General features: G+C 41.1%; 1 protein-coding gene across 5 annotated transcripts in view; it reads right to left on the bottom strand.

Moving 5' to 3' along the window:
• The window catches only part of Pign (phosphatidylinositol glycan anchor biosynthesis class N), a 148,145-nt gene that overhangs the window by 96,805 nt on the left and 36,437 nt on the right, over positions 1-14,903 (bottom strand). For all 5 annotated transcript variants that reach the window (XM_085688424.2, XM_048443860.3, XM_085688423.2 and 2 more), the window contains one exon: positions 1,859-1,937. In XM_085688424.2, coding sequence (XP_085544550.2) covers positions 1,859-1,937 — 79 coding nt within the window. The remainder of the gene's footprint in view (positions 1-1,858; positions 1,938-14,903) is intronic.

A 14,903-nucleotide genomic window follows, 5' to 3' on the forward strand; every position in this document is an offset into this window, starting at 1 on the left:
ATTGCTAATGCAATTTATACCTGTATATATTTGAATGTAGTTATCATACTTATTGTATATAGTTTTAATATGTTACTTAAAACCTTTTTATTTAGACAAAAAGAGGAAATGTGTGATGTTTGATTGCATTCTGACAATAAAGTTTGCTCTGAGCTGCTCTAGGATAATGCTCTTGTATCCTGTAAAGATTTGTCACTTCTATTGGTTTAATAAAACACCAATTAGTCAGTAGCCAGGCAGGAAGTATAGGCAGGTTGACCAGACTAGGAGAATTCTGGGAAGAGGTGAAGTGGGACAATGGTCTTGTACCCTGTAAAAATTTGTCATTTGTATTGGTTTAATACAACACTGATTGGCTAGCAGCCAGGCAGGAAGTATAGGTGGAGTGACCAGAACAGGAGAATTCTGAAAAGAGGAAAGGTTCAGTTTGTAGTTGTCACCCAGACACAGAAGAAGCAAGACAAGAATGCCTCACAGATAAAAGATACTAAACCACAAGGCTAACACAGACAATTATGGGTTAATGTAAAATATAGTAATATAAAAGTTAATAAGAAACTTGAGCTAATATATCAACCAGTTTATAATTAAGGTAGATCTATATGTATTTCTTTGGGACCAAATGGCTGCAGGACCAGAGAAAAGGCTCAGTCTGCAGTCACCAGCCAGATGGAGAGTAAGCAGGATGAGAATACCTTACTGAGTAAGGTACCAAGCCACAAGGCTAATCACAGATAAAAATTGTGGGTTAATTTAAGGTGTAAGAGCTAGCTAATGCCTTCATCTGGTGATGGATGGAGATAGAGACAGAGACCCACAATGAAGCACTGAACTGAGCTCCCAAGGCCCTAATGGGGAGCAGAAGGAGGGAGAACATGAGCAAGGAAGTCAGGACCACGAGGGGTGTGTTCACCCCCTGAGACAGTGGGACAGATCTAATGGGAGATCACCAAGGCCAGTTGGAATGGGACTGATGGAGCATGTGATTGAGCTGGACTCTCTGAATGTGGCTGATGGTGGAGGCTGACTGAGAAGCCAAGGACAGTGGCGCTGGGCTTTGGTTCTACTGCATGGACGGGCTTTGTGGGAGCCTTGTCTGTTTGGATGCTCACCTTCCTGGACCTGGGGGGAATGGGGAGGACCTTGGACTTCCCATAGGGTAAGGAACCCTGACTGCTCTTTGGCCTGGAGAATTAGGGGGAGGAGGAGTGGGGGGAGCGGAGGGGAGGGAAGTAGAAGGAGGGGAGGAGGTGGAAATTTTTAATTAAAAAAAATAAGCCTGAGCTAACAGGCAAACCAGTTTATAATTAATATAAACCTCTGTGTGTTTTGTTTGGATTGAATGGCTACAGGACCGGGCAAGACAGAAACTTCCATCTACATTGAGTCAGAGGGCAGAGTTAACCACTAGTTTACCAAAATTAACCATAGAGGTCTTGGATTGAAGACAAATAGGAGACAGGAAGTTTTTGACGGAGGAATGGAAGAAAAAGAAAATCACTGGTGGCTTCTCCACTTCTCTGATCATTCAGGTTCTTACCCTGATATATGATACCCGATTCTTTACTGATAATTAGATAAATGCTTCAGTGTGATAGTGTAAATGGCAAATGTGGTGCTCTGCACCCTCATAAGGGGATGATGGTTACTTGAAATTTGTTTTTTCATTGATAAACAAACAAACAAAAACAGCAATACAGTTCCTTTCTAAAGCCAAACTAGAAAACTGCAGTCACAGACTGCCTGAAATAAGAAGCATGTCTAAGTTTAAAGGTTCCTCAGGAAATTCTCCATTCTGTCTGATGTGCTCCCTACATATAGTTTACCCTACACTGACCACAAGTGCCCATATACTTACTACTTCATCAAATTTTTCTTGCTTTATATAAGACCTTGCTTTTCTTAAAATATCCAGCTGCTGAGAATCAGAGAGCAACCTATAGAAGAAAAAAAATAGTCTTAGTGTTTCCTCATTTGGTTTCTATCATTTCATGATTTTTATTCTTATTTGAAAATAAGATAGTAAAAATTGATAAAACAAAATAAAACCAAATAAAAATGAAAATGAAAGAAAAGATTAAGTTAAAGTGTATAGTTACTAGCTATCTGAATGCCTCCAAGAAAGAGATTATGGCATCCCTAATATCCTTTTATTTTTAAATTATTTTTGTAGTGCTAAAAGTCAAACACAATGCCTTAAATATGAAAAGCAATAGCCCCGTTGATGAGTTATACTCCAATCCCTTACAGAAAGCTTTAAACACTAAGTACATTTATGAAAACTATATAAATCATCATTCTAAGGAAATTTAGGGCCATAACAAAGAAACTCTGACTAAGTCAAGGTAATTACTATACCACTGAGTTCCATCACTAAGCCTTCCTGTGTGTATACTAGTCACAAAGATAGGGTAGCACGGTAACTCATCAAGTGTGCTTTTTATGCCTTATCAAAACAGGGGCTAAGAGTCCATAATAAACTAGGAGAACCTAACCAACAATAGGAGTTAATTAATAATTTGAACCTATTCATCATTCTTGCACTACAATGTACTCAGAGAAACAAGTCAGAATAGAGAATAATTCAAAGTTATATAAGAACAAGGGCATTATTAACATTACAGAATAAAGCAACAAATATCATCAGAACAATCACCTTTATAAAATGAATAAGTAAGTCTAAATGCAAATTTGAATACATATTGCTGAACTAAGTCTACATTCCTAACATGAGCATAATCACATCTTGACAATGCATAAAAAGTGACTGAAGGCATTGAAAGCTGCATGACATATGACAAAGACTGGGACAACTGTATGTGGTCAACATGCCATAATCATTTGTCTTCTTTCTAGCTAGTGATTTCCCAACTCTGAGGAGATGTAACTCTGATGAGAAGTAAATCTTTTAAATAATTTGAGGTGGGACTGTCTGAAGTTCATTTTAGAACTTGAGACTCTTTTCTAGAAAATACACATAATTTCAAACCTTGCATGTTTTTACAAAAATATTCATGAACCACAGAAGACTACCTATAAAATTTCTTAAACTCTATAGGAATCATAATTAAGAATTGGGTTGAGGGGCTGAAGAGATGACTCAAGGTTAAGTGACTTGCTGCTTTTCCAGAGGACCTGAGTTCAGTTCCCAGCATCCATGTTAGGTGGCTTGCAACTACCTGTAACTGCAATTCTGGGAATCTTAATGTTCTGGCTTCCACAGGCACTGAACTCACATGCAAACACACACACACACACACACACACACACACACTCATACACGTACACACCCCCCCACACCGACACATAATTCAAACTAATACAAATAAACTTAAAAGAAAAAACAATCTGTTCTGATTCTAAGATCTCTCAGCTCACTCAATCAAGGGCTCTCATGTTTCTAACTGCAGAAGAACCCACCATCCTTCCATCTTCACCCTCCATAGAATTTAATTTGTAAAGAAAAGGTGTCACAGGCAGGAATAGAAAGAAAGTGAAAAATGTTACTTCAAAATGTTACTTTGGTCCATTTCTTTCTATGTTTTGAACACTGAACATTTGGAATGTTTTCCTGGAAATCTTGAATTTCTGATCCAAGGGCATAGGCAGTACTGAATTTGCCAAATAAAAGCCTTATAGCTGACCTCTTCTTCCTTGTTCTGACCTACTCTGATACTTGGTGTAGAAGGTCCTTCTGTATTTGTGTTGCTTTCATCGGTTAATTAAAAAAAAAAGCTGCTTTGGGCCTGGTGATAGGGCAAAACTTAGGTAGGCGGAGAAGACAGAACTGAATGCTGGGAGAAAGAAAGCATCAAGAGAGAACCACCATGGAGCTGCCAGGTCAGACATGCTGAATAGTGGTGATATACAGATTATTAGATTATTAGAAATGGGTTAAATCAAGATGGGAGAGTTAGCCAATAGGAGGCTAGAGCTAATGGGCCAGGCAGTAATTTAATTAATACAGTTTCTGTGTGGTTATTTCCTGTGTAAGATAGGTGGGCGGCCGAGACCAAAAGCAGGCCTTCTCTCCTTCAACAGATACTGACTGTCTTCACCAACTTTCTCACAATTGATATGGCTCCTTTGATCTACTTCTTCAATTCTAAGCTCCCTACACTACTTCTACTCCTCTTAAGTCCTCGTGATTACACACGCACACGCGCGCGCGTGTGCACGCCCCCACACCATTTTTCATTTGTCATCTATCTTGTACTTACATCGGAGTTCTTGTCCATAAAGATCTTTATGCTTTCTAAAAATCAAATCTTTATGACCCATTCCAAACCTTTCCTCACACCATTACCACTTTACTGTGGGTTAATAATCAGTGTATTCACATTCAGTTACATCTTAAACTCATGTGGATCAAGATAATGTCTTATACTTCCATTAAACTTCACCATAATACTTAGCAAAGTGCTAAGCACACAGAATGAATCAATAAATCTTAATGATTAAATTCTATTAAATTCTATCAAAGAGTCTGTTGTAGTAAGTAGCACATGCCTTTAGCTCTCAGGGGGCTACTGCCACTGCCACTGTTGTCCTCCGCTCAGTCAAGCTCCAGCTCCTACCACACACCAATAACTCTCCAGAGTTTCTAAGCTTCCTTAGAGATGGAATTGGACATCCTGAGACCTCCAGTTTCATGGACTAAGCAGAAAAGGGGTATCTTTGCCTCTCTACTATAGAAAATATCACTGATGAGACTTCCAGCTCACATTCTGTAAGCCAGTCTATCAAATCCTGTTTAATAGTCTATGTGTTCTCTAGAGAAACAGAACCTATATACTACAGAACAGAACCTAATATACTACAGGATTCATTGAAATAATATTCTACATCATATGTAGTATCTACATATGCCATATATGGAAAGGCACAACAAGCTACAACTTTCCTTAGAGAAAATGACTAAGATTGGAACACTAGGCAGAAAAGGAGACATTTTTATCTTTGGTTCTGTAATTTGAAATGTGTGCATATGCTATTTTTCTCCTTAACATTTTACTAACAAGGTTAAAGAAAATCCTTAAAATGATGAATTTAACCATAGCTTCAGGCTGTCAGTGAATTTTGGAATATCAGTATAGCCACCAGAAACAAGAAAGTGTGGTAAATTTTAAATTAAATTAAAATTCAATTTATAAACGCAAAGACAATCAAGAACAAAAGGGCTAAGTAGAGAGATGGAAAGCAAAGAAATAAGAGAACTTTCTACAAGTGGAACTCTTAAGACAACATTTCTATTTTGGGGTCAAGGCAAGAAGCTGAGAGTTTAATGTACAGATGCTGCCAGATGCGAAGCAAAATCTGTGGGGACGTCAGCAGTCCCGAGACCAGAGAGATCAAAATTAAACTCTGTGGCTGCAAATGTTGCCTGGATATGTTTAATTGCGAATTCTTTAAAATTCTTTAGACCTAGAATGACATATTTTTTGAGATTTTATTATTTGTATGTATATGTGTGTATATATGTATGTGTATATGTATAAACACATATATATGTATATACTCATATATATATATATGAGTTTTATAATTTGTATTATGTATGGAAGCTTGGTCAGCATGTATGTATGCTCAGCATATGTGTAGTGTCCACACAGGCCAGAAGACGGTGTCCAATCTCCTGGAAGCAGGGTGCACATAATTGTGAGCTGCCGCTGGGAAACGGACCCAGGTTCTATGGAAAAGCAACCAGCGCTTTTAATGCCTGAGCCATTTCTCCAGACCAAAGAGAGACTTCGACTATACTATCCTAAAACAAATTCTGAGGTACAATTTCAAGAAAAGTAAAAAACAGGGGCTTTCATAAGAAACACTACATACCACACCATAGGTTATGATACAGTTTGGAAAACTCATTTTAAAAAAAGGGAGGTGACAAAGATCCTGGTGACAAGGAGGAACAAGAAGGGCCATTTGTGGAGACAGGAAAGAAGTTACTTAAGAGCAAGGTCCATAAGCAGCCATGAGCTCCACCAGTGCTAGAATGCACACAGGGTGAGAAACGATTCTCAGGAGTGGCTGGGAGGAAAGCCAGAGATAAGAAACCAAACCAGCAAGCGGGGCTGCAATGAGGCCACACTGCAGCAGCAGAAACAAACCAGAGGTCAGTGGCAGCCTGGAGTTGGGACACAGCTCCGAGCCGTCTATAAAGCCGCCTGAAACCGGGATTTCTAAACCCAGGCTTACCCCAAAGAAAGACAGAAAACCACACTCACAAATGGCATCACGGCTGGTACTATATTCAGTGTGCAAAAACTAATCAAGCAATTGCTTTATTCTTATGGTTTGGACAAATATACCTCCCCTGAAAGGCTACTGTGGCAAAGATTTGGTTGCAATATGGCATATCTATGAAGAAGTGACTGAATCTTGAGGGTACTAACTTCATCAATGCCATTCATAAGTTCATAAATGAATAGGCAACTAGGAGGTGAAGCCTAGCTGACAAAGCAGGTCACTGGAATTACGCATTTGAAAGATATTTGTCCTGAGCTCCTTAGTCATTCTCATGCTTAAATATTCTCATTCTTTCTCTCTCTCCCTCTCCTTCCCTCCTGGTCACCAAGATATAACATCTTTGCTCCACATGCTAGCAGGTCATGAGCTGAAACCTCTAACACCGCAAGCCTTTTCATTGTTTCTCTGGTAATTCAACACCGTAAACAAAAAGGCTGACAGATACAGGAACTGAGGTGAAGGAGAGAAGAGATGGGGGTCTTATCCTTCAGAGGGGAACTGAGGTGAAGGAGAGAGAAGATGGGGGTCTTATTCTTCAGAGGGAAACTACTGGAGCTATTATTTTGAGTTAAAGGCAAACAAAAAACCAAAGATCTCTATCCTACCAAATGTGGTGGTGCATTCAGGGGGCAGAAGCAAGCAGATCTCTTTGAATGGTCTACATAGTGAGTTCTAGACCTGCCAGAGCTAGATAGTAAGGCACTGCCTAAAACAAAAAATTACTATCCAGTTTCATAAAAGCAGGAGATAAAATTGCCATAAGAAAAATATCCTATCTCTCTATTCCAGAAGGAAAGCATCATTCTTTCGCCCCACTCCACAATCTTGGATGCACCATCACTCAAAAAACCATGATTTTGATTAAGAATGGCAAGTTAAAAACGAGGAAATGTGTGCAAAATACATCATTAGCTGACTCCTTAAGTTCTTATGATAAGTGACATATAACCAAGGCTGACTGTACCAACAATTTTCCCATCCAGCCATAGAGGTCGAAGGGGCCATTCCAAACCTCATTAGAGCAAGATTACCAAGCATCTTACTACATTCTAAACATCAAAGGGTACGGCCTAATTACCCTGGAGTATAATGTCAATTCGTTTTTTAACTCTCTTTTTATTTATTCTTTGTGTCTTTCACATGATGCCTCCTGATTCCACACATCTCCGGGCCTCTCACATCTGTCCTCTGCCCCTGCAACCTCCCTAAAATAAAATTTAGGAGAAAAAAGTGAGGGAAACTCATCATGGAAGCTGCAATGTGACATAGTGAGTCACACAGTAAACACCATTATCCATATATCGTTGTATGCATGTGTTCACTGCAAAGAATCATTAGTCAGGTTTGAGGCCCTGCTCTGTTACATCATCCATGCTGGGTCCTCACTGGGACTCTTCCTAGATGTCCTGTTGCTGCCCCGTGTTATGGAGATTCTGTAGCCCTCGATTGCCTCCCATGCTCCAGAGGATTACAGATGGGATGGATGTTGGGGTGGGCCGGCACACAACCCTGGTTCTGAGCCTGGGTAGTTGCAGGCTTGGTCAGCCCACCAGCTCTCCACTATCTCCACCATCAGGGTGAACTCCCCATCACTGCTCTGGCTAGTTCACCTCTTACAGTGATGAGCAAGAGGCATGGCCAGTTCTTCCACTTGTGTGTCCTCAGGGTGGGTTCTTCTACACCTGCACCTTCAGTGTCAGTTCTACTGTGTTGCCCAGGAAAGGTGTGTTCTCAAATACCAGCAAGGGGGAGGTAGACCTTGGCCATCCATCCTGACTTTTGAAATGAGTTGACATCATTAGTGTAATTTTCTATCTTTATTATAATGTGGCTGAATTTGGAATTATTTAGGAGACTTGAGTGTATCTGTGAGGCCATCTGACAGAGGCGGGGTGGGGACAGAGACAGAGACAGAGTCAGAAATATATAGACTGAAAGAGAGAGAGAGAACTGATGGGGGAGGACTCACTCTCGAATGTGGGTAGGACCAGTGCCACCTATAGGCTAGGGGCCTGGGCAGGATTGGAAAGACAAAGGGAAAAAGCCAGCTGAATAGCAATATCTGCCCCAACACCCTCTTCTGGCATCCTTAGGTACCTACATACATGTGGCACAAATGCACACATGCACACACACACACATAGGATTAAAAATAAATCTTAAAAACAAAAACTATATAGAGTGTCCTTCTCACTCTAGTCAGGATGGCTAGCATCATTAAAACATAGAACAATAATGCTGGTCAGGACGCAGAGAACCAGGTGTGGGAACTCACACATGGTCGGTGCACATAAAATAGATCTGCCGTAGAAATCAGCATGGAGGTTCTGAAAAAAAGCATTCAGCTCAGATACTAATGCAACCATTCTATCAGGGAGCTAGCTATTCACAACAGTCAAATTATGGAATGAGTCTAAGGGCCCAATCAACAACCAATTAATTTACATACAAAATGTGTTACATATATAAAACAGACTGTTAGTCGGCCATAAAGAAGAATGAAATCATGCCATTTGCAGAAAAATGGAGGAAACTTAAGAATATGTTAAAAGATGTAAATCAGACTCAGAAACATAATCACATGTTTTCTCTGATATGTAGATCTAGACTTTCTTTTAAGGACCAGTGAGATGATTTAGCTCATAATTACACATGTTGCTAAGTCTAACAACCTGAGTTCTAGCCCTAAATCCATATGATGGAAGAAAGGAACAGATTCCTAAGGACTGTCCCCTGAACATCATACTTTCCCTGCGGCATGTGGTCATGTACACACGCGCACACACACACACACACACACACACACACACACACACACACACATAAATAAATAAATAAACAAACAAACAACTTTTTGAAAAGAGATAAAGGGCTGGAGAGATGACTCAGTGACTATGGGCATTTGCTGCTCTTCCAGAGGACCTGAGTTTAATTCCCAGCACCCATATTAAGTAGTTCACAAGATCATATACAACTATAGCTACAAGGAATCAGATACCATCTTCTGGACTCTGTGGTACCTGCACTCACATGTGCACTTGTATACCCACACACAGACATGCACATGCATCTTTTAAAAGTCAAAGGAAAGTAAAGAAAAGAAAAGAAAAGGAAAGAAAAGAAAAGGAAAGAGACATGCCACGGTACCTGAATAAAATACTAGTACTCAGGATGTAGACACAGGATAAGATAAAAGTTGGAAGACAGTCTGGGCTACAAAATGAGATCCTGTATTAAAAAAAAGGGGGGAAGAAAAAGAAAAGGAGGAACAAGAGGAGGGGGAGGAGGAAGAGGTGGGAGCCAATGGGCAGGTCACTGGCAACAGCAATGAACAACAACAAAATAAACACAGTCACATTTTCCCGACTTGGCTGAAAACAGAAGTCACCACAAGGCGTTATTAAAAACAGAAATATTTAGGGATGCTTCATCTCAAATGCAGATTTCTCTCATTGACTGAAGAAAATACCTTCCAGGAGTAATAACCCCAAATCAACATTAAAAGTGCCTTCTCTTTCTGCATGGGTGCTACCTAATGTGAGTAGGCACACTGGTTTTCGTGGCCTCACAAGTGTTCTGAGCAAAGTCTTTCTGCATTTCTCGCATGTCTGTCTCACATTCTTTTCCAAATAGGAACAAAGCCTCTTCCTGACAATGCCTTGCCATATATAATTCCAGTCAGTATAAATTTTCCACCTATTAAAGGGTTTGAAGGTCCACAAGAGTTCTTAAAACCAAGCTTCGCTCATGCCATAGGATCAGTTCTTAGCACGCTCTGCAGTAGTTGCTTGCCCTGCCTGGAGGTGGCGTGTGTGTGTGGAGAGAGGTGGGAGGATGGTGACCTGCAGGCTACAAGCACTAAGGTCAAGCCTGGTGAGCCTCAGGGAAGCAGACTTCAAGGACAGGGAGGTGTGATGCAGCCAGGAGCTTGCACAGAGCTGCCCCAGATGCCCTACGTAAGACAAGTCTTGGCAATGGTCCAGTACAGTACTTATGGTTCCTCAGAAACCACACCAACAACTCACTGCAATGAATATTTGCACATAAAGCTGTTTGGATGAAAAACCATACCATGTGACATTATGCAGTTTCCAGAGACTACGATGAACAAACCTGTGGGAAAGAGGTGGGGAAGTTAGAGGAACGGAGCAGTGGGAGGGGAAACTAGAGACGTGACCTCAATGACAGAGAGAAGGCTAGGGGGACAGGGGAGCCGCCGTTGCTGATTAGGAACAACAGAGTGTTGTGCGGCAGCCTAGAGCTCTCCAAGACTCAGCTCCCAATATGCTGCCCAGCCACGGTGGCCCTAGTTCTGAGCAACGACAGAATATCTGAGACGAAAATGGTTCATTTTTTGGATTGGACTAACTTGAAAGACCTCTGTGGTCCATGATGCCTCTGGAGGTCACATTGGTGTCCAGGCTGTGTTGAAGCCTGAGGTTAATGTGGCTGCCCATAGGCCTATAGCAGCAGGGGACATGTTGATGTGAGTGGCCTGGCCAGTCACCTGAGGCCATATGGAAGGATATCTGTGGTCTGTGCTGCTGCTGAGGGTCATGTCCGTGTCTGTGGTCCTACAATACAGAGAGGGCTGTATTGATGTCTGTGGTTTGTGTTACCACAAAAGGCCATGCAGATATCAATGGTCTGTGTGCTGCCATCTGAGGCCTTGTTGATGACAGGGGGCTGTGCTGTACATGGAGGCCATACTGACGTTCACGATCCATGCTGCTGCCAAAGACCATGTCCTACTGGAGCTGGGGGCTGTACTGAGGTACCACTGAGGGCCATGATGGTGTCCATGGCCTGTGTGGTAGCTAAGGGCCGCGCTAATGTCTACAGTCTGTACTGCCACCAGAGATCACGCTGACGCCAGAGACTATGTGGATATCCGTGGTCGGTACTGTTACCAGAAACCATAGAAAAGTCTAAGGAGAGACAGCTTTTGGGGTTCAGCCCCAAGACACTCTTCAGGGTTCAGATGAAGGCAACTGCAAGCAAAAAGGACTTTTCCTGAGAGTGAATGAACTCTCACGCATGCTTTGCCGAATCTCTTTATTCTGCTTCTATTCTAGTTCTCCTGCCCTGCTACTAATTCCTCCTAGCTGCTGCTGCTGCTGCTAGCTTCCTCTTCCCTAGCCTACAAACTCTTCTCCTTACAGAAGGCTTGAGGCAAAAAAAAAAAAATTATAGGAGTTGCCTCTCACTAGTCAAAAGCACATTCTTAGAGTAAGCAGTAGGGAGCTGAGCCATTGCCATGGCAACACAAGGTTCCAAGGCTCCAGGAGTGAGACCATGACCTGATTGGGGGGGCAGAGTCCAGACAAACCTGGAGACACAGGCCTACTGTTAGCAGACTGCAAGCAAAGAACTGAAGAGTTGACGTGCTTTTCTTCGGGTGCTTTGTGTTGTGACTTTGTCCTTGTGCGGAGCTGTAAGGTTTTAAACTTGTGACCTAGTTAGAAAGCCTTCAGTCTAGTTGGGACTTGCTCTGAGGTGAAGGTGAGCTAACTGTGTGCAGTTAGTCTGAGCAAAAGAACAAAGCAGGCTTTTAAGCATTTTCAATTCTTGTGGGACAAACAGATCTAGTAATGAAGCATGTCCCAGTATATGTCCTACATATCAAAACTATATAGATAAATGAAAAGTCATCTTCTGAGCACCTACAGATATATGTGTCCTTAATATTGAGATGTAATCATGAGGTTACATACACACATTACATGAAAATGCATGGTAATGTGGAGATATCATAGCTGTTACTGCACAAGTGAAATTGCAGATGAAAGCAGCGGTTTTCAGAGTCAGTGGTCCACAGGCCTTGCTGATGCGGTGCTGAACTACCCGTTGCTGTGAGCTGTAATTGCATCAAGGCTCCCAACAGCTCATGAGAACGACCCTGACAGACGTGCACGACCCGTGCTCCTGTTGACGGTGACGTGCAAGGAAGCTACTTCTGCAGTGGTGCTGGTGACCGAGACACAGACGGCTTCTGTGGCAGCCCTGTCCCCACTGCACCAAAGACAGCAACAGCCTAGACAGAACATCACTGAAGAGCACTCTAGAAGTTGTGGTAGGGATGCTGAAGCAGAGCTCTCCATAGCTGAAGGCCCCTGGGAGGGCTGCAAGTAATGAAGGACTCAGTCTCCTCTAAGGGTATGGCCACGCTCCAGGATGGACAACAAAATATGGACTTTTCTTCTCTTTCTTCTCCTCCTCCTATTTTATTTTATTTATTTTTGAGACAGGGGTTTCTCAGTGTAGCCCTGGCTGTATTTGAACTCTGAGATCCACCTGCCTCTGCCTCACAAGTGCTGGGATTAAAGGAGTATGCCATAATTGCTCAGTCGCCTTCTTCTTCTTTGTTGGGAGAGGTCACAAGGATGGGGAATGGGCATTGGAAAATTGGGAAGATTAGGGTTTGTAATATGAAATTTCCAAATAATAAAAATATTTTTAAAAGATGGACTTCAGTTTTAAAGAGGAAATAGTATACCTTGTAAATGATTAGTAAAGCATACCGGTGAGGCAAAGAGAGGCTCCTCAAACAGTGTATAAATGTAACCTGAGTGAGGAGTTTCCATATTCATGAGCCCAAGGAAGCAAATATGTAAAAAGAAAGTAATACTTACCATGTTAGAGAAAAACATATTGAATTTTTAAAATAAAATTTATATTTTTAAAATTTTCATGATGAATTTCAAAAGGAGAAAAAGACATTCAAATGCTTATTCTTCTGGGTCAGGTGCACAGCCTTGTCCAGATCCACTGTCCAACACGGCCTCTTACGAGAACCCTAAGTCTTCCTTCCGGCTTCCCTTCAGATTTTGTTTTATTTTGAGACAGGCTTATCCTGTGTATGCCAGGCTGACCTTGGACTGACACAAAGTTTCCTGCTCAGCCCCAGTGCTGGATGACAAAAAAATGAACAAGGTGTCTCTCCTCCTCTGAGGGCAGTGTAGGAACTGTTTCAAATTTCTCTTAATCATGCAGCGCCACCTGCTGGTCACACCTTGGCATATACCCAGCATTCACAATACCCAATTTTAGCCTTTAGAGTTTATTCTATTTGTCAAAAGGAATGTTTCATAACTTTTATTCTTTTTCCCCAAGAGTTATTTGCAACTCAGTAGGAAACTATTTATTTAGTATAAAACAGAATATGCAATTACAGTAAAAACTAACTGGACTCTTTAAAATATCTAAAATATACGTAAGGCCTCAGCAATCTTATTTTTTATTTTAAAGCCTCTGCTATTCTGTTACCCTGCTGTGGGACAATGGTCTTTGACCATATCACTTGTATTTTAAATAAACGCTGATTCACCAGTAGCCAGGCAGGAAGTATAGGCAAGGCAACCAGACAGGAAGGAGAGGTGGGGCAACAAGAATCTTGGGAAAAGGGAAGTTTCAATCTGCAGTCATCATCCAGACAAGGAAGAAGCCAGACACTGAGCAAACAAGATGTGACTGCCTCGCTGAAAAAGGTACCAAGCCACGTGGCTAACACAGACAAGAATTATGGGCTAATGTAAGTTTTAAGAGTTAATAAGAAGCCTGAAATACTAGGCCAATCAGTTTATAATTAATGTAGACGTCTGTGTGACTTCTTTAGGACTTAACAACTGCAGGGTCCAGGCAGGACAGAAACCTCATTGATTCTTCACAGCTATTTAGATAAAAATTATCAGACAAAAATTTACTGATGCTGTAAATCTATTAGGTAAGAAAAAAAACAAAAAACAAACAACAACAACAAAAAAAAACCTAGAGGTTATCAAATGCTCAGGTGCCAGTAGTGAAGGAAGGAAGTCGGTACCATGAAGGACATGGTGCTGAGCAATGGAGAAAGGAATGTGAAGGAGACACCTTCAGACAATTTCCCTAGAAGGAGGGAAGCCACACGCTTTCCCTCATATTCTATGTGAGAACGACAATGCTCCTTTGATACAGCTTACAAGATGATGCCATTCTCTGTATACAGAAGTTATTAAGAAGCCGATGGTATAAATGTAGAACATTTATTGGATTTAATAAAAATAAAAATGTCTCTTGCACTTGGGTACTAGCAATCAATGTTTATTTGGATATCCTGAACACTAAAAGCCAAACTAACACATATAGTCACTGCTCTCAAATCTTACTTTTCCAGAATACTTTAAGACAGGAATGAAGTTTTAATAAATAAAAGCAAAAATTCTTTTAAAATATGATTTAGTTTATGTCATGCACAACTCCCCAATTATTAGAAAAATAATTTTCAGTATACCTGGTTCTTTTACCTTTACTAAACTAATAAATTCTCACTATAAAGCTAGCTAATATCCTCTTAATACTACTAGCTTGGCATGTATATTTCATGCTTTTCCTGTGCAATCACAATATTATGGCATACTTTTAAGATTCATTATATAATGTACCATAGGTAAATTCTTACTTTCCTCACTTAACCTACGAACTTTCTCATGCAAGTACATATATGCTTATTACCTCACTCTCCATACACTGCCATAAACTGGCTCACAATGACGCCTCTACATATAATTACCTATCTCAGAATACATTGTCAAAAGTAAACCTGTTGGACAGAGTTTGGGTATGTGCTGGTATTATGCAACCACCCCACAACATAGTTAAGAGCCCAGCAGGCT

The sequence above is a fragment of the Myodes glareolus genome, chromosome 5, assembly GCF_982192425.1.
Source record: "Myodes glareolus chromosome 5, mMyoGla1.1, whole genome shotgun sequence".
NCBI classification, from domain to species: domain Eukaryota; kingdom Metazoa; phylum Chordata; class Mammalia; order Rodentia; family Cricetidae; genus Myodes; species Myodes glareolus.